At 43.5% G+C, this 23,336-nt stretch overlaps 2 protein-coding genes across 5 annotated transcripts in view; one reads left to right on the top strand and one right to left on the bottom strand.

The window, feature by feature from the left end:
- RPGRIP1L (RPGRIP1 like) overlaps nucleotides 1-11,243 on the bottom strand; it is a 97,267-nt gene extending 86,024 nt beyond the window's left edge. For 3 of the 4 annotated variants that reach the window (XM_066242945.1, XM_066242947.1, XM_066242948.1), the window contains exons 1-4: nucleotides 11,176-11,243; nucleotides 8,586-8,677; nucleotides 6,432-6,576; nucleotides 2,933-3,231 (exon numbers count right to left, since the gene is read on the bottom strand). In XM_066242945.1, the coding sequence (XP_066099042.1) occupies nucleotides 2,933-3,231; nucleotides 6,432-6,576; nucleotides 8,586-8,670 (529 nt within the window). In that variant the 5' untranslated portion in view covers nucleotides 8,671-8,677; nucleotides 11,176-11,243. The other variant, XM_066242946.1, reaches the window with a different exon arrangement.
- Nucleotides 11,244-11,395: 152 nt separating this feature from the next.
- Nucleotides 11,396-23,336, top strand: part of FTO (FTO alpha-ketoglutarate dependent dioxygenase) — a 332,528-nt gene continuing 320,587 nt past the window's right edge. Inside the window, exon 1 of the mRNA XM_066243933.1 lies at nucleotides 11,396-11,611. The gene's annotated coding sequence lies outside the window, so the exon portion shown is untranslated. The remainder of the gene's footprint in view (nucleotides 11,612-23,336) is intronic.

Below are 23,336 nucleotides of genomic sequence, written 5' to 3' on the forward strand. Positions count from 1 at the left end.
GAAGGCCACGTGCAACTGCGACGTTCTCCTGAGTTAATGAAGCTACTGTAATAATCATGACCTGCCTCCAGCCTCTTGCCATACACACAGCTGTGAGCCTACTTTTGCCCATCCCTGTAGAAACTGAGGTATGAAGGAAAAGGTTTCAAACACTTGACTTTTTTTTTTTTTAGTATTTTTGATAAATGTTCCCTGTAGTTTGGTTTATTCCATCTTAGTAATAACATCCATCTATAAACAAAGGTAATTTGGGATCATCAATAGGATTCCTGTAAATAAAGCATTTTGCTGCTGCACTTAAAACACAATTTGTATAGATATTATATATACTGCTCACAAAAATTAGGGGATATTTTATTGCTTCACATTCATTTTAAAATATCCCCTAATTTTTGTGAGCAGTATAAATAGTTATAAGCAATTTTATAAGCCTGGTCCCATTGTTCGTAATGAGACTTAGTTTTAATTACATGAATTAGTTTACACTTAGAGAATAATTAAATTATTAGACTTTAAGGTGGATAAAATGACACATAACTAAATTATCACAGTTTAAAGTAGATAAATTATGGCACTTTAGTTCTTAATGGCACACAGTTCCAGACATAAAGCTACAGAAAAAATTCCATGTCTTTAGAAACATTTACTTTTTAAAAATAAGAATTTTAATTAGGATAATGGTATTATTATTGGCCATTTCCAAAATTTTCACCATCTTTTGCTATAATCTAGACTAAAAAGAAGAAAAGGCTCTAAAATACTAAAATACTTAACCATGTTAAAATCTGCCAATTATATTATTTTGGTAGTAATGCTAATTCTTAAGCATTTCCTATATAAATCATGGAAAAACTAAACATCACTAGTGGAATTTTAAAAAATTATATCTACTCAGACCATATCTTAAAACTATGATCTCATGGTGAATTGCCAATAATTATCTTTTAAAACACATACACACTTTATAAAAATCTTGTTCTTCACAATAAGAGATGTTTTTACACTGCACTGATCACTCCTTCAGCTGGTACTTTTGACCTTTACCCTGATGAGGCATAGATAGAAAATGGTGTCATTTGTCCAGCAGCCCGGCAGCAAGGCCAATGTGGCCAGAGAGGGTCTGGGGTTCTCACCCCACCCAGGCTGCACTATTTCTGACAAGTCTGGCCTACGCCCAGCCTCCAAGCTGGTCTTGAAGAGTCTAATAAGGTTACTTTGGTATCAACTTTGACACTGATGCTTCAAGTGGACTCAGAGAGATAGTGGTTAAGACCGTGTTCATCGTTATTTAGCGTTTTGTGCGGCTTCGATGTCTGGACTCTGTACAGCACCCTGAAAAAGGTCTGCATCACTGAGTAGAAACACAAGGAGTCACACTGTGAAGACTCGGCTGCTCTGTGGCTCTTTATTTTTCCGCTGTAGGGAGAAACACCCATCACAGTCTTTCATTTAACCCTAATTCACAGCACTAGGTTAGCGGCCACGGTGATCGGAGATCCGGGCATCGCGTTTGTCTGAGGCCGTGCAGACCTCGGAGAGCAGCTGTCCCACCAGTCAGAGGGCAGCATGGAGGCTCAGTGACTGTCTCAAGGCGACATACTGTGGATTGTGGACCTATCACCTCCTAACCTTTCTTCTAAGGTGGTGTTATCATTCCATTTTACAGAGGGGAAACGAGGCCGGAGAGGGCAATGCTCTCCTCCACGGACAATGCTAACGAGCGGCAGGGCGCTCTGGGGTCGCTAATCCATCATGACGACTCGGGTTGGGCCGCGTCTCCTGCCAGTCTCACAGAGCGGGGCAGCCACGCTCCCACCCCCCGCTGCCTCCTGACCGTGCGGAGACCGCACTGACTTCAAAGGAACTCTGTCCAGGGAATCAACAGTGTGAGTGCTTGCGCTGGAAGAAAAAATAGAGCAAACCTCTCTTTCTCTTCATATGGTGTTTCTCTTCTTTCTCAATGAATTGAAATGAAAGTTTTAGATCGTTTTTTTTAATGTCCTAAAAATGTGCAGTCTTTATATGACTATATTCTGAACACAGATCACTGGAGCCAAACTTTTATTTCATTTCCTAGCAGATGAAATTGAAGATGTGTTACCTAAAATATTTACTGATTTCTTGCTTCATTATAAATGCAGTTTGTCTGTGGGTGGAGAGAATGGGATTTTATTGGAAATACTGAGGTTCCTTTTATGAGTCTTACCTATGCAACTGAATTGCTTTGTAACCGGGCTAGGCTTTAGGTGATTTACTTTCATAATCAAGAAAGTGACTAGCCTATGATCATTTATGGAGACGGAAGAGACCCTTGTGGTCACTTGCCTAAGTCCTTTCACTTTACGTGTAAAGACAACTCAAGTTCAGAATGATGAGAAGACCTGTCCAAAGTCACCAGGTAGAAGGTGGAGGAGCAAGAACCCAGCCTTTTAAACTCCCGGATGTGCGCACATTCCACTGCCGTGCTACTTCCGCACAAGGAGGAAGACACACACAGTTCTGGAAACTTTATAAAAGGTCTTCTGATGAAGAACTCACGTGTGATCCCACATAAGCAGACCAGCTGGTGTGCCCATCTGCCGCACCAACAGGATTTGCCTCTGGAACGTGAGAACCAAGTCAGACTAAGCTGAACTTGTGTCACGTCGCTTCATGCACGTCTCCCATCAGAAGGCACGGTGACGGTCACTGTTGCACTAAACAGATCCGAGTGCGCTCTGGTGATGCTTAAATATGATGATCTTCCTGTTCACATTAATGATTTTGTCAAGAAGCAAGTCCAAAAATGGTTTTTCTCTTTTTAAAGAAATTTAAAAGCATGAATAATACAGAAGTAAGACTATGCGTGTGCGTGTGCGTGTGCGTGTGCATGCGTGAGTGAGAAATGGCCTATGTGAAGGCTTCCGCTGAGGGTTCAGGGAAGCTGGTTTACCTTTCCGGGAGCCCTCTGGTGAGCCCCCGCTCTCACTGGCTTTCCTCCGCCCAGTGTTTACACGAGGTTGCACGTAAGTGTACGGAGCCGGCCTGTGTCTGTGTATTTGGAGTTGCTGCTTGGCTGAAATGAGCCTGTTTTTGAGGACTTCGTTCTGCCTCTCGAGCTCATGAACTTTCTCTTGCAGCTGCTCAATCATTTCTTCCATTTCCACATCTCGTCCCAGCCGCTGGGGGCCGCCACCGGCCCGCTCATATCTTTTCTTGTCATTAACTAGCCGTATTAACTTGGTGGCCATTCTAGGGAAATAATAAAAAGATGAAAAGGAATGTGAGAAGTCAGCATAAAATGCATTCTGTTGAAAGGAACATAATCACTGTGAAGACTTCAGTGCAGAACCTGAATAATAAATTTCAGGTTTTGATGTAACTATTACTGCCTGTGAAGAATCCTTTGATGATAATTGAAACCACTGGGCAACAATCTGCTTTATAGCACTGACAAATAACAGTTTCCTAAGGCTTATCATTTAAGGTTAGTAAAGAGAGGACACATATTTACTCCATATGTTCCTCAAATGCAATTTTTAACGCATGACCTTATGTAGGAATGCTGTATGCACTTAAATGTGCACACAGACTGGGGATGTGGCGGCTTACATCGGCAAGCCACAGTAAGTTAAAACTTTGGAAAAGTATGTTCAGACTATGTGGCATTCAGGCGATATATTATTTTCTGTTTCTCTCGGATTAAGAATATGACAAATATAAAATGTGTTAGAATGGATAGATATAGACATATAAAGAAGTCCAATGAAAAAATTCAAAAGAAAGCAAACACGCTGTTAAATGTTGCTTAGTAGTCAAGAGATGTGCACGTTTAATGGTAGAAAATAACTAGATACCAAGAAGTATTATTTTACTGCTACTTCAGGTTAGACGTAAATTGTGCTTTTGACATCTCAGGAGTTTATACCTCTGATTCTTTTAAGTTTTGATAAAAACTGGTTAGACAGAACAAAAGACAGAAAGGGCACATGGGGGTGATGTAATATACACGTACGGAAACATGCCTGACAGTGAGTGGAAAAATCTTGGCAGGACAAGAAAGAAAAGGTGGCTTTGATGAGAGACACAAGTTCAAGACTTTACAAAATTGGTCGCACATCTTCAATAGCTGACTCTAGTTTATAGTGAATCTATTTTTATAAAGACCCAGACAGGAGATTGAAAATAAAAACTCACTTCATTTTTCTTTAAACGGGGTTTGCTTTATTTGAGCATGGTTATGGACAGAAGCTTTTACTTAAGAGAACAAAAGTGAAATAAAAAAAAAAACCCTAATAGCTTTGGGATGTCATAGAACAACCTTTTTTTGCCCTGAGCGGCGTCCTCTGGAAAAGCAGTAGTAATGCACGTCTATCTACACTTCTGGCTTCTCGGCCGACAGCATGTGGCACAGGGAGAGCTATGCAGAACATAATCATTTAAGATTGTTTTCTCCCTCCCTTGAGGCACAGCCATTAAACACGGTTTATAAGGGATCCGGGTAATAGAAACCAAGATCCAAGAGGACCACAGACACCCTAGTAAAATAATCAGCGGATTAGTTCCTTTTCCACCTAGTCCAGAGAAAGCTACATCACCGGGAAATGTGGGCAGGTATCACAGCCCGACAGAGCCACGTACCCCTCGTAGCCCTTTCATGAGTTTAGGCTCCTGAGCCCCCCACGACAGCTTACCCCTAGAAAGATGGTAGCCATCTAAGTGAGATGTCACCCTAAAGACCAGAATCTTCTGTTGCAGGGAGTCTTTGACAGAGATGGAGATTACATTCAAAATAAAGACGCGAAGTAAGCCAAATAAACAACAGCAACAAAAACAAAACAAAAGAAAGACATAGACTTAGAATGAGAAAGCAGTCAACATCTAAAGAAAAATAAATGATCCTAATGTTTCAGGCAAGAAAAGCATGTCTAAAGAGTGGCTTAAATTCCTTCAGAGGTCGTCAAGTAAACTGTCAAAAAACGTAAGATTGCTCTCTGTCTCCAGTAACAGCACCAATTTTCAGTTCTTTGATTTTTATGATACAAATGAGCTGTAAGTGATCAGGTAAACTTTGAGTCCTTACTTGAAAAGGCAGTATATCAAATCTACATATATACTAAAGGGGCACTAAGTACATCTTAAGGGTAAATTTAAAGGCAGTTTTACCTAGGTATCTAGGTAGTGTCAGTGGTATGACACTGAGAAGGAATTTAGAGTTTTGGGTCACCAAGGTCATTTGATCATTACTGGCAGGTCTGAGTAAAAGAAAACCCCAGGAGGTTAATGGCTTGAACATACCATACGCTAGTGGCAGAGAGATAAATAGAACGCATGCATACGACTTGACTCCCAGCCCAGTTCTCTTCCCATTAAACTACATGGCTTGTTATTAAGTTGTTTTATATTTTCTGGCTAGGACAAATTACTAATGAGGTCAAGGTTGTGAATTCAATTCTTTTACTGACCAATTACGCTTACAAAGAAAAAGAATTGTTTCGTGGTGATAGACTACATTCCTCATTCTGACAGGCTGACATGTGTGTGTTTCTGGTCAGAGAAGGAATCAGGAAAGTGAGTCACATGTCTTGAGGAAAGACATCTTCATGAGACAAAAACCCAGCTCTGAGGAAAAGCCCCGCACACAGCAGGTCAGTGGGACATTCAAACAAAGTCCACAGAGTAGACACTGAACTGAAACCCTCCCGTTAGAGTCAATTCTATGCAGATAAAACCCTATCTTCTTTCTTGGCTGTCCTACCTTGCCATGGAACCTAGAACATGAATATGACTGCAGACTCCTTCGTGCTACTAGACGTGAACACACATTTTGTTTTTAATGACACCCATTCAGAAGACAGTCGTGGGGTTTCTGACCAAGAAGAAACTAAAGAATATCTACTCTTAAGAAATTATCTCTGCAGTAATTTTTGCACGTAACTCAACAGTGACCGTTTCTTCAGAAACAATTGAGACTTTGAAATCTAGATTCTAGACTAACTCCAAGTTAAATATGTTCCAGATATTAAAGTAATATGTTCATGAGTAAACCCTAAATTTTAAGGAAACATGCATTATAACAAGTTAAAATGGCTAATTACTTTTTAAGACTTTCATTTTAAAAATCAAGACACTTCAAAACCAGATGCTTTGGCCGTTTGCTTATTACACCCTAAGTATTAAACCCGAAGTTATTTATAGATATGATACATGCACGGCACTCTTAGCTATTAGCTCTTCCCTTCAAATAGCAACTTCAGGCGTAACAAACACTCATTATCCTTTCGGTTAATATTCTAGTTTGTAAGAGTTTCCATTTTTAAAAAATTGTACTTATTTACAACCTGCCTTGCTACAAAAAGTATTCAAGGTGGAGTTTTCAATTAAGTGTATAAAAAAGCAAATCCTCCAAAGTTTACAGGTCAGGGAAAAAAGCTCAAAGCTTTTTTCAGAACCTTTTAATTTTGTCCTCTTGCTTGCGGGCATGCTGTTTGAGTAAAGTGTTCTCGTCGTGCAAGCGCAGAAATCTGTCTTCCAGCTCCTCCCGGCTGATCCGGGACACAGCCTGCAGAGGCTTCATCGTCCGCGATGCTGAGGGCTCTGCAAAGATGCCAGGTCATTAATTGTGGGCTTACTTAAAATAGTCTCTAAAAATGGTAACTGTTAATATTTATATAAAATCTGACGCACTCGTCTTAGATTCTTTTTCTTTGTGACCTACAATTAAGATCCCTTTAGAAAATGTTACAGCATTGTTCACACATCACTGATTGGAGGTGAGAATAGAAACCTTTGTCATTAATACTTTATATGCAAGAGAAAAACATATGAATAATAGTATCCAACAAAAATGAATCAAATAATTATTCTTTAAGACATAAATTGGAAATATGATTCAATAAAGGCTTTTTGATTTATATGCTGAATGTTGAAAAAACTAAATTAAAAGTTTTCTTTTGTTTTTTTACAAAGAGCTGTAACAATAATCTGGTGTACACAATATGATTAAGATATTTTTCTGAGCTATGGGTGTTGGGTTATAGAAAAGAAACTATAAAATTACTCTGGCCAGGTAGCTCAGTGATTAAAGCGTTGGCCTAATAGACCAAGGCTGTGCCCTTGATCCCTGGTCAGGGCACGTTCAAGAAGCAATCCGTGAATGTACAACTAAGTGGAACAACGAATCAATGTTTCTCTTTCTCGTTCTCTCTTGTTCTATCTCTCTCTCAGATCAATAAGATAAATTAAAAAAAAAGAAAAGCTGTAAAATTTGTAAGACCAAACCCTCCCCCAAAAAACACCCGTCACAAATTATTTATAAGGTATATTAAATATGTATATATTTTATTTATTGCTTTTAGAGAGAGAGAAACATCAATTTGTTGTTTCATTTATTTATGCATTCATTGGTTGATTCTTTATGTGTCCTGACTGGGGATCAAACCCTTAACCCTGGTGCATTAGGACGATGCTTTAACCAACTGAGCTGCGCAGCCAGGGCTACCTTAAATATTTTTAATGAATTTTTATACCTTTTAGCATGTGTATATGATACTTTTTACCTATGCTTAGTTTGGTACTTTCTATATAACCATGAAGTCGGTCGATTTTCAATAACCCTCCGAAGAAACCAAGAACACACGGACAAGGACAGAAGCCCTCTGGCGGGTAACACAGAGCAAGAATCGGACCGAGGAGATCAAACCCCAGTAAGCAGCTTTGTGCACTTACAGTTTATTTGTATTTGAATCCCTGATACTCTGCCAAAAATCTAAAGCAAAGCTTATAATCCCCATTTTTTTTCTACTTTTACCAATCAGTTTTATCTTTTTCAATGAACCATGCGCTGACCGCCTTCCTGCGGCGGTTCAGGGCGGCCACCTGCTCTCTCCTGAGTAACAGGTGTATGGACATGCCTCTGTGGGACGCACTTCCCATCACAGCCTCTTCCACAGCAGATGCAGGGCTAGGACCGCGGGCCCGCACAGGGTGTGCTCAAAGGAGGCACGGCTCGACCCTCCCCGCAGTCCCTGGAGCTGCCTTCCTTAACTGGAAAGTGCTGTTTAGCTGCATCGCAACACAGAAAAAGGATCAAGAAGACCTTTAATGTCTATTAATTTGATAAAACAAAGTCCATATTGCTCTTGGATAAACAAACCATTTGGAAGGTACTCTATTTGAAAGACAAAAAATATTTTAAACAGGGCATTTCCTTCCATATAAAATTTGAACGTATCCTTCCATATAAAATTTGAACGTAAAGAAACGTTTTAATGGCGAATGTGATGTAAGCCAGGCAATTCGGTTTGGAGGCTGGATACTCTTTAGTTTCCCCTGATGTGTGGAATTTTAAAAAGATGATTTATAACAATTCTTTATCAGAACAGAGGGGAATTTTACATTTTCTATGAGCTGTTGATAATTGATGCTCGCAGTAAAATACCATATGTTGTTCTAAACACTCCATCCTCTCGTTTGGTCCAATCAAGAGCTACATGGTTATTTAAATGGCTTCATTTGTATAAATATCAAAAATACTTTAAATTAAAAGTAAAAAAAAAAGTTGCTGATTGAAGTTCATAACTGTAATAAATAACAGCTGGCCATACCTTGTAACCCTCCCACCGCAAAGAGGTTTAGACCTGTGTCCTTCACCGGCAGGTCTCCTGCAGTCTCATCCGTTGGACCAGACATGGCCTATCTGTGGAGAAAAGAAATGGAAGTAAAACCTTTCCAAGTCATAGCATTAACTATGCAGTGGAATGAACCAAATAAAATGAATAAGGCACTAGAACTGTCATGGACAGATCTTATTGCCCACATGTGCAGCTTGGAGAAGATGAAAGCGTCTCTTTTAAAAGTAATACTCCATTGAATCATGGAGACAGTGTTCCTTTCAACAGTGTATTTCCTATATTTTGCTTAGGAAATGAGGTAAGATTATAATTCTTCCTTCTTTATTCTTATTCCTCTAGCTGAAACCAAAAAACAAAGTTCCCTAAATTTACAGACACCTCCTCTCCATCCCCCATCACCCCCTTCTCTGTCCCCAAAAGCAGATATCTTGGAATAAACTCAACTCAGGAACTTGATTCAACTGGTAATTCTATTACTTAGTCACTAGTCAAATCATCTCATCTTGGTGAGTTTCAGTTCCTTAATTTAAAGATAAAAAAATAACACCTAGCTCACAGAGTTATGCTAAGAGTAAGTGAGGTGGTAAATTAAAAGCATTTAGCACATTTGCCTGGGATGTCAATATTACTTGAATGTTAATTTTCAGTTTGATGCACAAATAAGTGGGTAGTTCCAAGTTTTGCGAAAGAGGTTTCATAAATCCTCCAACTGAGTTTGTTTTTGTTGTGTCCTGTCTTTGTTGCCACGAGGCCTAGGTCCCAGGACTCCCTTTTTCAACATACAGGCTACCCAGCTAATCCTGGTGGTTTTAGAGTTTCTATTCTTTACAGAGATGCAACAGAGTAGCTTAGTTTTGAATGTGGATGTGAGTGGTCCATGTATTGGCTAGTATGCTAACAAAAAAAAAAAAAAGAAAAAGATTTTGTATTTTCATTTCAATCTACCCTGAAATCCAAATGCAAATTGCCAATGGAGAGGCCCTAAGACAGAGGATCTCAATCTCTAAGATGTCAGTCCTGGAATGCAAAGTCCTTAGTAGTAAGATTATTGGTTCTGTTCACCTCTGTATTCTCAGAGGCTGACACAGAGCTGGGCACATAGCAGGCATTCACTAAACAGTTGTAGAATGAATGAACGGTGTTTAGAGAGCTTTAGGGTCTATGGACCCAGAGACAGTTTACAAAATCTCATATGCTTGTGTGAATACGCAATATCTTTTAGAGACAGGGTTCGTCACTTTCATGTTAACTCATCAAAGGTGGAGATCCACTGCATTTTGCTGTGACATCAACAACTAATAGGTGCCTGGCGGGGTCATCTAGTTCTTTGGAAACAGTGTTGTAGGAAAGGGCAATCTTAGGAACCAAATTAGCAAGTTTAAACACAGGACGCTTGTAAAAAGGGTAATTTTCTCACAGTTTTGGTAGCTTTTATGGTAATAACAGTAATGACGATGGTTGTTAACATTTATTGAATGCTTACTCAAAGTGCTCCACTCACTTGGATGAATGAACTAAGTATCTCACAACAGCTCTGTGAGGTTCTTACTCAAATGATCCCTACTTTACAAATCAAGAGACGGAGACACATCTAAGCAGCAGCTGTCTGGTCCTATTTTTGATTGTCACTCCTGGCAAGAGGGGGTGTTACCCGCAGCTGGAGTCAAGAGAGGATGCTCACCATCCTCCAGTGCACAGGGCCCACAAATGATTTCGCTCAAAATGTTAATGAGGTTGCACCCTGTGCAATGCTGCAATGCTTCCGCGACGCCATGGCAGGCCGGCCCTCCTGCTCACTGTGCTCCTATCACACTGCTGGCCTTCACCTTCCTCAAATCCACCCTCCCCTTGTCTTGGCTCAAGGCCTCTGGCTGGCTCCTCATTCTTTGGGGTTCAGCTCAAATGTCACTTCTCTGATTGTGCCATGTTCGAGTCCTCTTCCTCCCAGTTTCATCACTGTTTACTTCTGTTACAGCAGTCGTCTCTATCTGGAAGTATTTTGTTTGCTAGTTCATTAATAGCTTGTCCTTGTTAATAAAGGGCGAACGAGCATCTTGAGACGGGTTATCTGACCTGTTCACAGGTGGTCGGGTACAGCGCGTGGCACGAGGTGGGCACAACATTAATATGTATTGAATGCATGAGATTAAAATGGTAAACAAAGTCCGCGCTTTGATGCAGTTAACAGGCAAAGGGGTAATAAGACGGTAAACAGATCAGTATAAATAAACAACCGGCTACTGGGATCAAATAAGTAAACTGTGTTTATGTCACCTGCTTGAAAAGAGGACTTGGATAAGCACCGCAATTACCATCAACGCTCATCAGCTGGGGTTCAGGTCTGGCATTTCAATTTTCAAACCGGTGCTGGGCGTGAGGGGTCATGGGCGGGCCGGGGTTCAGGCCTGACGACGTCGGGGTGTCTCGTGCTGGGTTACTTCTCACGAGAGCAGAACTCCAGGGCCTTCTCAAGGCCGCAGTGCAGACCCTAGGACCCTGGCCGCTGCTGCAGGTAGCGGGGGTCGACCACCTCCATCGCCCTCGCCTCTCCCAGAATACTCACCGCCTCTCCCTCTCCGGGCCGCTATCTAACCGTTGCTATAGCGCCGACGGCGTGTCGCGCCGCCGGCCTAGAGAAGCACGGGAAAAACATGGCGGGTCCCATGGCCTCCTGGGAAATGTAGTTTTCCTCTGGTCTCCCAGCTCGCCCGTTCGTAGCGTCGCAGACGACGCTGGCCCAGCTGTCGGACCTGGGACATTCTCGTGTTCTCAATCCCGAGGCTCTTAATCGCGGGTGTCACCGCTGTGCATCCTGGGAGTGGTAGTTCTCGAGGCACGGAGGTGGAAGGGCGGCGGACGGGAGCAGGATGCCGAGAGAACTACAAATAGGAGGCGGGGTCCGGAGCGAGAGAATCTCCAAGCCGAGCCGTGGCGGGGAAGGTTGTAGCGGCAGCATGAAGCGGACTCCGACCGCCGAGGAACGAGAACGGGAAGCTAAGGTACGTGGAGGCGGGGGGCCCTCCGAAGTCTGGGATGCTCCGTGCACTTGTAGCCAGTGGCCAGGAACCGGAAGGGCTTGGCTGGATGGCGGGCAGACGCGCGGTCCGAAGCCCAGGCATGGCAGGGCCTTGTCAGCCTGGGAGCCAGAGCCCCCGGGGGGTTACAGATCCCTGCCGCTCAGGATGCAGGCCTCGTCCTCTCGGATCAGCTCACCAACGGAAGAGGTCCATTTGCTTGTCCTGTACCGACTTCCTTGGCTTCAATCGGTAGCTGCCCTTGTGCCTCAGTTTACCGGACCGCAGATGACTGATGATTCCCGCTGTGCTTTCTCTGTGATCCCAGTTTCTGAGGACAGGGAGCAGATGCGTTTATTCGGAACAGTTGTCTCCGTGGCCCGCTGATACGTTCTATCACCTGAGCACAGCAGACCCGAAAATGTAACGATATATCATCCTCTTAGTCTGTTTTGGGGGTTCAGCCTCCAGGAGTTGCCATTCCACGGGGTGAAAATAATCATAGCAACAGCAATTTTTTTTTCTTTTAAAGAAAACCCGTTTTTATTACACGTCAGGCTTGCGTTGAATTCATGTCATTTATATTATTTCGTATTCTTACCACAGCAGATTGCTGCAAGATAGATATTTATACAGATGGAGTGTCCACAGCCCTCTCTGACAGATGAAGACTTGAGGCCCAGAAGAATTGAGTGTTTAACTTTCCCTCATTCCCCAAATCCTATTTATTTGTCTAAATATATTGGTAATCTGTCCACTTCCCCCCCCCCACACCCGCCCCATCTCCACTTTTGGACCATGCGACCATCATCTCTGATGGACTGTTTACAATAGTCTTATGGGTCTCCACTCACTCTCTACCCGCACACTCCTTTGCCCAGGGGTCCCCAAACTTTTTACACAGGGGGCCAGTTCATTGTCCCTCAGACCGTTGGAGGGCCAGACTATAAAAAAAAACTATGAACAAATCCCTATGCACACTGTACATATCTTATTTTAAAGTAAAAAACAAAACGGGAACAAATACAATATTTAAAATAAAGAACAAGTAAATTTAAATCAACAAACTGACCAGTATTTCAATGGGAACTATGCTCCTCTCACTGACCACCAATGAAAGAGGTGCCCCTTGGCCCTGGCGGGTTGGCTCAGTGCTAGAGCATCGGCTTGGTTTGTGGAAGTCCCCGGTTCAATTCCCGGCCAGGGCACACAGCAGAAGTGCCCATCTGCTTCTCCACCCCTCCCCCTCTCCTTCCTCTCTGTCTCTCTCTTCCCTTCCCGCAGCCAAGGCTCCATTGGAGCAAAAGATGGCCCGGGCGCTGAGGATGGCTCCGTGGCCTCCGCCTCAGGCACTAGAATGGCTCTGGTCGCGACAGAGCGACAGAGCGACGCCCCAGATGGGCAGAGCATCGCCCCCTGGTGGGCATGCCGGGTGGATCCTGGTCGGGCACATGTGGGAGTCTGTCTGACTGCCTCCCCGTTTCCGGCTTCAGAAAAATGCAGAAAAGGAAAAAAAAAAAAAAAAGATGCCCCTTCCGGAAGTGCAGTGGGGGGCGGATAAATGGCCTCAGGGGGCCGCATGCGGCCCGCGGGCCATAGTTTGGGGACCCCTGCCTTTGCCCCTTCTTCCCCTCCACCCACACAATCAGTCTCTTCTCCACACTGTGGAGTGTGATTTCTTAAAGACGCAAATCTGGTTATGTCCATTTCCTCCCCACCTCCTCTGCCAACCACCTGTTTAAAAGATCTTCCATGATGTTCTCTTGGGATAAAGACAAAACTTCACAACTTGCTTCTACGGCCTCATTGGATGTTACCCTTTTCTTGCTGTCTGCCCATCAGCCACTTTGGCCTTTATAAAAGTCCCTCTTTCTGTCACTGAACTCAAGGGGTTCCCTCCCTTGAGGTGTTCTATTCAAGAAGGAGAAGCGCTCATCATTGGGTATTTTTGTTTACTTACAGCAAGTGAAGGAAACGGAATTCCCATCCAAAACTGTCTCTGGGAAGGGAGGCTTGCCCATAGCTTGTATCCAGGTTTGGATAATTACACGTTGATTTTTTTCTTTGTATCACGTTGGGTTGCTGTCAAGCTCACTGATTACAGCTACCTCTGCAATAATACCATATTTTAATATTTAGCAAGAATAGCATTCAAGAAGAACCATCCCTACTTTGGGACTTTTGTCCTATCTTAAGAATTCCCCCTGAGATTTTTTTTTTTTAATTCTTCCTTGCTGAGGAACTGGGGGTGCGGCTCTTACTTCTGTAACTGCTTCCTGCTGGACGGAGACAGAGGAGGTCTTTGAGTTAGAGGAGTGAAATCCTCTGGCTGCCTGACTAATGAAAGTTTTGAGAGTCTTCTAGGTTCTGGGGTTCCTGAGAACAGGAGTGCATAGAGAGACAGAATGTAGGGGAAACCACTAGGAGTAAGAGCAGACTTACTGGACATCACTTATCTTGCAGCAGCTGGAGGTCAGACGGGTTCTCAGTACTATGGGTCTGGCTCCTTATTCTTACCAGGTAACATAGTAGGCTTCACGCAGGGGTCCCCAAACTTTTTACACAGGGGACCAGTTCACTGTCCCTCAGACCATTGGAGGGCCGCCACGTACAGTGCTCCTCTCACTGACCACCAATGAAAGAGGTGCCCCTTCTGGAAGTGTGGTGGGGGGCCGGATAAACGGCCTCAGGGGGCCACATGTGGCCCGCGGGCCGTAGTTTGGGGAAGCCTGCCCTAGACGTCTAGGGTGATGTATCCAGGAAGCTGTGTTTTGTAGTTTAAGATAAGAATGAGTTGTTAAGAACACCAAATGAGGACTTGCCCATGTTGGGTTCCGTTGGTCTTTCAGGGACCTCAAATTCCAAGTTTTTTAATACACCCAGTGCCATGGGTTACATGGGTGTAGCCTAGTGTACATTTTCCCTTCAGTTTTCAGTTACCTTCCCCAGTTGGCTAACACATATTAGAAACAAGGCGATAGCTGTGAGTTCACAGGAACAGGAGAAGCGAAGTTATGTTGGGGAGGGTCAGTTTCACTGAGTTCCTCCTGCCAGTCTTTGGCTCTATTTTATAAAAGTGGCTCCATTTATATTATTGTTTATATTTTCCCTCTTTTGATCAAGATCTTTCTTTGAAAGCATTCCTGATCAGTTGTCAGAAAACGGCACTGATCACTTGTTAAAAGTATCATTGGTCCTCTGTGATTATCAGGTGGCTGTTTTGAGTATTTCATGCCATTGTTGGTCCCTGAGGCCAGGAAGGCTCATTCCTGGCCTGTCATGTCCCATGTAGGAGGGAAAGTCCCTTTCTGTCGGGGCCTTATGCCACATTTGAGCAGCAGGGGCATCTGAACTCAGGAAGTCTTTATTGCCCTGTTTCTTTAAGGGCCAGGCCTGGATTCTGTTTAGTTCTAACTTCACTTTATCGCAGGTGTTTTCTCCAAGTAGAAGAGGTATAAATGACAGAGCGAACCCCACTTTGCTTAGCTAGAATGTTTCCAAGAGCAGTTCTCTTATCTAATATTGCTATGGCGGTCATGGTAACACCTGCCCCAGGAAAAGTATTCTTGAACATCTTCTGTGGTATTTTATATGGAAATTTTATAGGCCTTGCTGATCATTTTAACGCATTCAGCAACATTTATCAAAGAGGTGTCTTTATAATATTGAGCTATGCAAAATAAAGATTTATAATAGTAATTTTTTATATGTAATAAGAAAACGTTAAGTTCAGTTTGAAGACTAGATCTGTCTGAATCAAGAGGCAATACTGCCTGACCAGGCGGTGGCACAGTGGATGGAGCATCGACCTGGGATGCCGAGGACCCAGGTTTAAAATCCCGAAGTTATTGGCTTTAACTGGGGTCGCCAGCTTGAGCATGGGATCATAGACATGACCCCATCATCACTGGCTTGAGCAAGGGGTCACTGGCTTAGCTGGAGCCCTTCTTCAAGGCACATATGAGAAAGCAATCAATGAACAATTAAAGTGGCTGCAGCTACAAGTTGATACTTCTCATCTCTTTCTCTTCCTGTCTCTCACTAAAAAAAAAAAAAAAGCAATACTGAGGGTAGTTAGCTGAATATATTTCAAAAACCATGAGGTGTTAGGGGGTACAGTATTCAGTCATTTGGCTCGTGCTAAATCTGGTAACTTGACTGGCACTGACATCACCAGGTGAAAAACATCCTGGAGTTAGTATCTCTAAATTCAGTCACACGTGGATTAGGTAAGAGTACCTGAAGTTTTGTATTTGAAGATGGAACGTCCTTGCACAAACACTTCTGTAAAAGCAGCAGAGTAAAACGGTAGTTGTCTGTAAATGACGAAAGACTTAAAAAATGGCCATGGTTAGGGTTCACGTATATACATCTTGAGACCCCTCCGGCATGAACCTTCTGCCGTGTATGTTCACCTTTTGCAAGATGCACAGCCCTTCCGTAACTTACATATGTCTCTCTGTTTTTGTCCTTTCTTTTCTCTCCTTATTTTGAAACAATCCTTTTATTCTAGGACAAAATTATTTTCCTTTTTCTTTCTTTACCAATAAAACCCATGTCCTTTATGTTCTCCCTCATGTAAAAACATTCTCCTTTTCTTCTACAAGAGTGTATTTACATTTCCTATATGCTTTCTGCCCAAAATGTACAATCTGCCTGACCAGGCGGTGGCACAGTGGATGGAGCGTTGGACTGGGATGCAGAGGACCCAGGTTCGAGACCCCGAGGTCGCCAGCTTGAGTGCAGACTGGTTTGAGTAAGGCTCACCAGCTTGGACCCAAGGTTGCTGGCTTGAGCAAGGGGTCACTCGGCCTGCTGTAGGCCCATGGTCAAGGCACATATGAGAAAGCAATCAATGAACAACTAAGGTGTCGCAACGAAGAACTGATGCTTCTCATCTCTTTCCCTTCCTGTCTGTCCCTATCTGTCCTTCTCTCTGTCTCTTTGTCACACAAACACACAAAATGTACAATCTATTCTAAATATAATCAAAGGTTTAGCATCATTTATTTGATAATGTTTTCTGTGTAATTTAACATAACAAGAAGGCCTAATTATTTTAATTTTCTCCTTTTATCAAGAGAGAAAACAAGTGTTCCAGAGAGCCTTCTGAAAAACTCCAAAGTTCTTAAAAATATCAAAGGTCAAGAAAATAACTCTCCTTAAATTTGAGTCTTGGGGCTCTGGCTGATGGCTCAGTGGATAGAGCATTGGCTTGGCATCTGGACATCCTGGGTTTGATTCCCAGTCAGGGCACACAGGAGAAGCGACCATCTGCTTCTTTACCCCTTCCTCTTCTTCTCCTTTCCCTCCTGTAGCCAGTGGCTGGATTGGTTCAAGTGTGGCCCTGGGCACTGAGGATAGTTCAGTTCATCTGAGTGTGTCAGCCTCAGGTGCTAAAAATAGCTCAGTGTTCAAGCACTGGCCCCAAACATGTTGGTGGGTGGATTCTGGTCTGGGTATATGCAGGAGTCTGCCTCATAACCTTCCCTCCTCTCACCTAAAAAAATAAAATAAAATAAAATTTGAGTCTTGGGAATTTTGTCCAACATATGAAAAGTTTTAAAACATTTTCTAAGTAAAATCATAGGTAACAATACTGAAAAGTTACTCAATGATAAAGCTTTTGCCAGAAAATGTGGAAAGTCGAAGAATTGTTAAAATTTTAGTTTCTCCAATATTAAGAAGATTCATTGTAAGTAATTAAAGACCTGATAATAAAGAGTATGCCTTTGCCTTCTTTTATAATTTCTTATTAAAAGCATACCAGTAATACAGGAGACATAACATTAAGTTTTAGCTTTACATAAATACACTATTAATATTAAAGCTTAATTAAAATAAAACCTTATAATAACAATTTAATTTTAGCCAGCTTAATACATAAAAGGGAAGCTCTCTTTTCCTATTTTTAATCTGAATTTTTAACCCTTAGAAAACAATTTTAGTGACAACCAGAACTCTTATTTGTGAATAATTATAACCTCTAGAACAGTGGTCCCCAACCATTTTTGGGCCACGGACTGGTTTAATGTCAGAAAATATTTTCATGGACCCGCCTTTAGGGTGGGACGGATAAGTGCACAAAATAAAATTATGTGACCGATGTAAAAACTGGTATTTTTAAATATAATTGTCAAACTTACGATATTTATTGGGCTAAGTTAAAGGTGGAATGAGCATGTCTTCATTATTCAGGCTGTATTTAAATTTGTTATTCTGACAACGTTTCATGTCTGACATCAATATGTAATATGATAGGTTCAGGCTCACTACCAATCATGAACCTACGACAATAAAAATAAACATGAAGCCCTGGCCGGTTGGCTCAGTGGTAGAGTGTCGGCCTGGCGTGCAGAAGTCCCGGGTTCGATTTCCGGCCAGGGCACACAGGAGAAGTGCCCATCTGCTTCTCCACCCCTCCCCCTCTCCTTCCTCTCTGTCTCTCTCTTCCCCTCCCGCATCCGAGGCTCCATTGGAGCAAAGATAGCCTGGGCACTGGGGATGGCTCCTTGGCCTCTGCCCCAGGTGCTAGAGTGGCTCTGGTCGCAACAGAGCGACACCCCGGAGGGGCAGAGCATCGCCCCTGGTGGATGTGCCGGGTGGATCCTGGTCGGGCGCATGCGGGAGTCTGTCTGACTGTCTCTTCCCCATTTCCAGCTTCGGAAAAAAAAAATAAATAAATAAATAAATAAACATGAATCCACTGTGTACTCATATGCAACTTTATTAGAAGCGTCCTCTTAATATCGCACCAACAACTTAACATGAGTAACATCCTCTCTGCCTCCAAACACTTTCCAGTTGCTATCGTAACGTTTAAGCATGCCTTAAAAATAAGATACAACACAAAAACAAATATAAAGTGCATGAAAAATACAACTCATCATTGTTATAAATATTGTAAGTTAAGGGTTATTTATTATAATGTTTATATATAGAATGAGAGATAGTAGCCTATCTCTCAACAACCATAACACTAAATCAGTGGGAGCCCTGAGCTTGTTTCTCTGCAACGAATGGTCCCATCTGGGGGTAATGGGAGACAATGACACCCGAAGTGTGTTGCTTATGTCCAGCCTATTCCGTAATTTTGTTTGGGTTGCTGTCACTGCAGAAAATCCCGCTTCACACAAATAGGATGTCGGAAATGGCAACAGGGTTTGTAGTGCTTTTGTGGCAATCTCGGGGTATTCCGCCGTGACTTTAATCCAGAACACCGGCAGAGTTGTAGTCTTGAACATATTTTTAAGGCTGCCGTCATTTGCAATCTCCAGTAGTTGATCCTCTTCTTGCATAGACACACTGGATTCACCTGGTTTGTTGATAAATGGATTGCGGATCCATTCCTTGGCAATTCGTGGGTCTTTTGTAGTTGGGAAGTAGCGTTCAAACTCTTTTAAAAGCAAATACAGGCCTGGCCGATTGGCTCAGTGGTAGAGCGTCGGTCTGGCATGCAGGAGTCCCGGGTTTGATTCCCGGCCAGGGCACACAGGAGAAGCGCCCATCTGCTTCTCCACCCCTCCCCCTCTCCTTTCTCTGTCTTTCTCTTCCCCTCCTGCAGCCAAGGCTCCACTGGAGCAAAGTTGGCCCGGGTGCTGAGGATGGCTCTGTGGCTTCTGCCTCAGGCGCTAGAATGGCTCTGGTCACAACAGAGCAAGGCCCCAGATGGGTGGAACATCACCCCCTGGTGGGCATGCCAGTAGATCCCGGTTGGGCGCATGCGGGAGTCTGACTGCCTCCCCGTTTCCAACTTCAGAAAAATACGAAAAACAAACAAACAAACAAAAAACAAATACAGGTGATCATGCCCCAGCTGGGACAATGAAGGCTTGGGCTCAGTCTCTTCCAAAATTCCCGTGAATGTTTGAACCGTCAAATATACCCCTGTTCACGCATCGTCCCCACAAATCCAGTTTGGCTTTAAATGCAGCTACTTTATCTGCCAACTTGAAGACAGTTGTCATTTTCCCCTGAAGTGACTGATTGAGTTCATTGAGGAGGTTAAATATGTTGCACAAGTAAGCGAGTTTTGCGACCCATTCCTTGTCACTGAAATGTGCTGCTAGTGGTGACTTTTTTTCTGAGAGAAATCTCTGCAGCGGCTCTCATAATTCAAACACTGTGGCCAGGGACCTCCCTCGGGATAACCATCTTATTTCTGTGTATAAAAGAAGGTGTCTGTGCTCCGCGTTCATTTCCTCACAAAGCTGCTCGAACAGGCGCGAGTGGAGGGCGTGTGCTTTGATGTGGTTAATAACTTTAACGACATCATTCAATACGCTGTTAAGTTTCAGTGGTGTATTTCGGCTAGCCAGCATTTCCCTATGAATGACACAATGCGTAGACTCGCATTCAGGTGCAACCTCCTTAATCTGAGTAATTAAACCAGACATCCTTCCGGTCATGGCAGCAGCTCCATCTGTGCATATGCCGACACAAAAAGACCATTTCAGTTTTCCTGATATATAGTCATCCAGCGATTTAAATAGTTCTGCGGCTGTGGTTTTGGTTGGCAATGATGGTGCACATAACATATCCTCATGCACATCCTCTTGATAAAGATAATGCACGTAAACAAGTAGCATTGCCTTGTTGTCAATATCTGTAGATTCGTCGACCTGGAGAGTGTACCATGGTGATTTATTAATCGTTTCCAACAATTGTGATTCAGTGTCCTCTGCTATTTCCTCAATGCGCCGTGTGACGGTGGTAGCCGAAAGAGGCATCTGTGCTATCTTTTTAACCACAGCCTTTCCTAGAAGTTCACGACAAATGTCTTTAGTGGCTGGAAGGATCAGTTCTTCACCAATGGTGAATGGCTTCTTAGCCTTAGCAATACGATTAGCCACCAAGTATGATGCTCTCAGTGCACTCGCATTTATTGATGTAGTGGCCACCAGTAATTGTTTCTGTCCTTCTTGTTCATGTTTTCTTTCAAAATACTCAGAAGGCTTGTCTTTTAAAGTAGGGTGCTTGGTCTCCAAGTGGCGAAGCAGTTTTGAAGGCTTCACTGCCTCATTACTTAGCCGGTCGCCACATATTATGCAGAGCGGCCTTGGTGCGCGAGAATCACCAGTTGCGATAAATCCATACTTCAAGTAGGACTCCTGGTATTGTCTGTTAAATGAAGCCTTCTTTTTCTTCGAGGTTGTAGGTTCTTCTTCTGTCTCCACACTGGCCATTTTCCACTTTGCAAAAAAACTTTCAATGGAATTTTGTTTTTCACTCATTTTGCTAGTTTATGGGTTTAATTTTAGCAGCAACGAATGTATTAGGTGACCGAGACAAGCGTCAAGAGTGAGTCTTAGATGGATGTAACAGAGAGAATCTGGTCCTTTAAAAAAAATAAAACATTGTTCAGGCTTAAGTATAAATAAAACGGAAATAATGGAAGTTATTTATTCTTTCTCTGCAGACCAGTACCAAATGGCCCATGGACCGGTACCGGTCCGCGGCCTGGGGGTTGGGGACCACTGCTTTAGAATATAGAGCAAATATATTTTATAATTCCTAGAAACGTATTTCTTTTATATAGCATGGCATCTTTATTATCAGCTCCATACATCTTTCATTTCTCTGTATTAAAATCCCAAAAGTAGTAACAGATGATCATGGATTTATTTTTGTAGAACCCAATAAAGTCCAAAAAACTTAAATCAGTTTTTATTTTAAATAATTTCCGAGACCATGTAACCCTGAAAAGTATTATGTTTCTTCATATATTTTGTATAAGCAATTAAGTCTAACAGAGCTCTTTTTATCAAAACCAATTTTAATAATTTCCTCTGGAGATAGGCAAACATACACACATACACACAGACAAAACCCGAGATCTAAAAGCTTCATTTAAAAATTCCTTTAGTCATCAGACAGGTAGACAGGTGCAGACAAAAAGCATTAATTTCTATTCATTAATCACTTCTAGTGCTGGCTTTAAATCAAGGCAAAGCAAACTTCAAGCGTAACTGAAGTTACCAAGACAACCCCCCAAAGCCCTTTTCTCTAATATACCCCAAAGGGGAAATCCGCAAACCAAATGAGCCCTACAAGGACTCAGACAGCAGGAAAGTCTCTTTGGGGTCCTCGGTCTCATTCTGGAGAATGCACCTCAAGGGCTGCATTAGGAGGTCAAATTGGAATTTCTCTGAGCTGGCACATTTGCATAGAAGGCAAGCGTGGCCAATGGAAATGCGCACACAACAAAATCCAGCTCCTACAGGACAGAAGCGATGGTGGTGGACAGGACTCCATGACCTGTAACCCACTGAGAACACTCAGTGACCCAGGCTTCCCTGACACCAGACAAGCAGACCAGGATGGTCACCTGAGGATGTCTTAGATTGTCCTGCAGGAGTTTCTCGGTCCTTCACAGTTAGACCGAAGTCAGGCCCTGGATCCGGGGTCCCGAAGACAGTTGCTGCCCAAGCAGCCTGAAACCAAGTGCACCCCTGAGCTGCAACTATCCTTTCCACAACCCTATACCCAAAAGGGGATCAGGACACTAATTCAAGTGACCACATGGGGGCTGACCTATGACCTACCCGCCTTGCTTCCCAAGTGCTGAAGGCGGCCCCTCTGCTGTGCTGTCCAGGCAGGCCAGGCAGCCCTTTCAGGGGTCAGCACCACGCGGAAGCCCCCCGTGGAAGAGGACCTCTGTCCTGCGGAGAGGCAGGCGGCTGAGCCCCGGGCAAGCTGCCCCTGCTGACTGCCTTGCCAAGTGTCCACACCGGGCTGAGAGGGAGCCCCTTTCGGAGCGTTCCATCTGAGTTGCCGGGATTGTTACTGAACTGAGGAAGTTCAACACTTAAAGAGCGAGAGGTGGCCACTGTTCGGTGCCTTTATATTTACTTGCAGTGAGTGAAAGAGCAGGGACTCCGTCCAAAGCTCTGCCTCCCAGAAGGGAGGACTGGCCATTGCTGTACACTCTGTTTGGTCAAATACATGTTGATTTCTTATTTTGCATCAGGTTGGGACCCGGTATTTGATAAGGACCGCCCAGGCCTTGAGCCCCTTGCCCTAGCTAACATTTCCTGTGCTTTATCTTGTTGCATGGTCTTCACAGGTGCTAGGTGTTGCCTGCTCTGTATTAGGTAATATTGGAAGTGAGGACCAATGGTGAATAAACACAGTTCTGGTTACTCTCCCTCCTGGGAGCACGGCCACATCGATGTTCTCTCTTAGGCGTGTATCTCCTAACGCTAATGGTCCTCGAAGGACTGGCCAGCAGGGGAGCAACGGGCAGCGGCAGCTCGTCCCAGGCTCGCCCCCTGAACCCGTCCCCAAGGCCCTTGTCCCCTGACTTTTCCATCAGCTAACAGCAGCCCCGCCCGGGCTCTCTTCTGCCGCTCCTTCTGTCCTGGCCCTTTTTCTTGTTTCCCTGTCCCCAGCTTTCATAAACGTACTCTCAAAGTAAAAGCAAACAAGAAAACCCAGACACAGTTGTTGGTGTCAGAATTTAAGAGTCCCACAAGTGCGTTTGCCTAAGGAGGACGCCTGTTTCTAATGTAAATATACGATCTGTTTTATGATGACCTGAGCTCTACGTAGGGTTCCCCTGGGGCCTGGAGTTCCCAAGCTCGACTTTGCATGTGATGCGACCAGCATGCTAAAAAATGGGTTCAAGTGGGAAACCCTTCTGCACTGGTCCGCATCAATGCTAGGAACAGATGTCACCCCATGGCATTGTGCATGGCGTCTTTCTCACCTT

Source organism: Saccopteryx bilineata, chromosome 9 (genome assembly GCF_036850765.1).
Source record: "Saccopteryx bilineata isolate mSacBil1 chromosome 9, mSacBil1_pri_phased_curated, whole genome shotgun sequence".
Taxonomy (NCBI): domain Eukaryota; kingdom Metazoa; phylum Chordata; class Mammalia; order Chiroptera; family Emballonuridae; genus Saccopteryx; species Saccopteryx bilineata.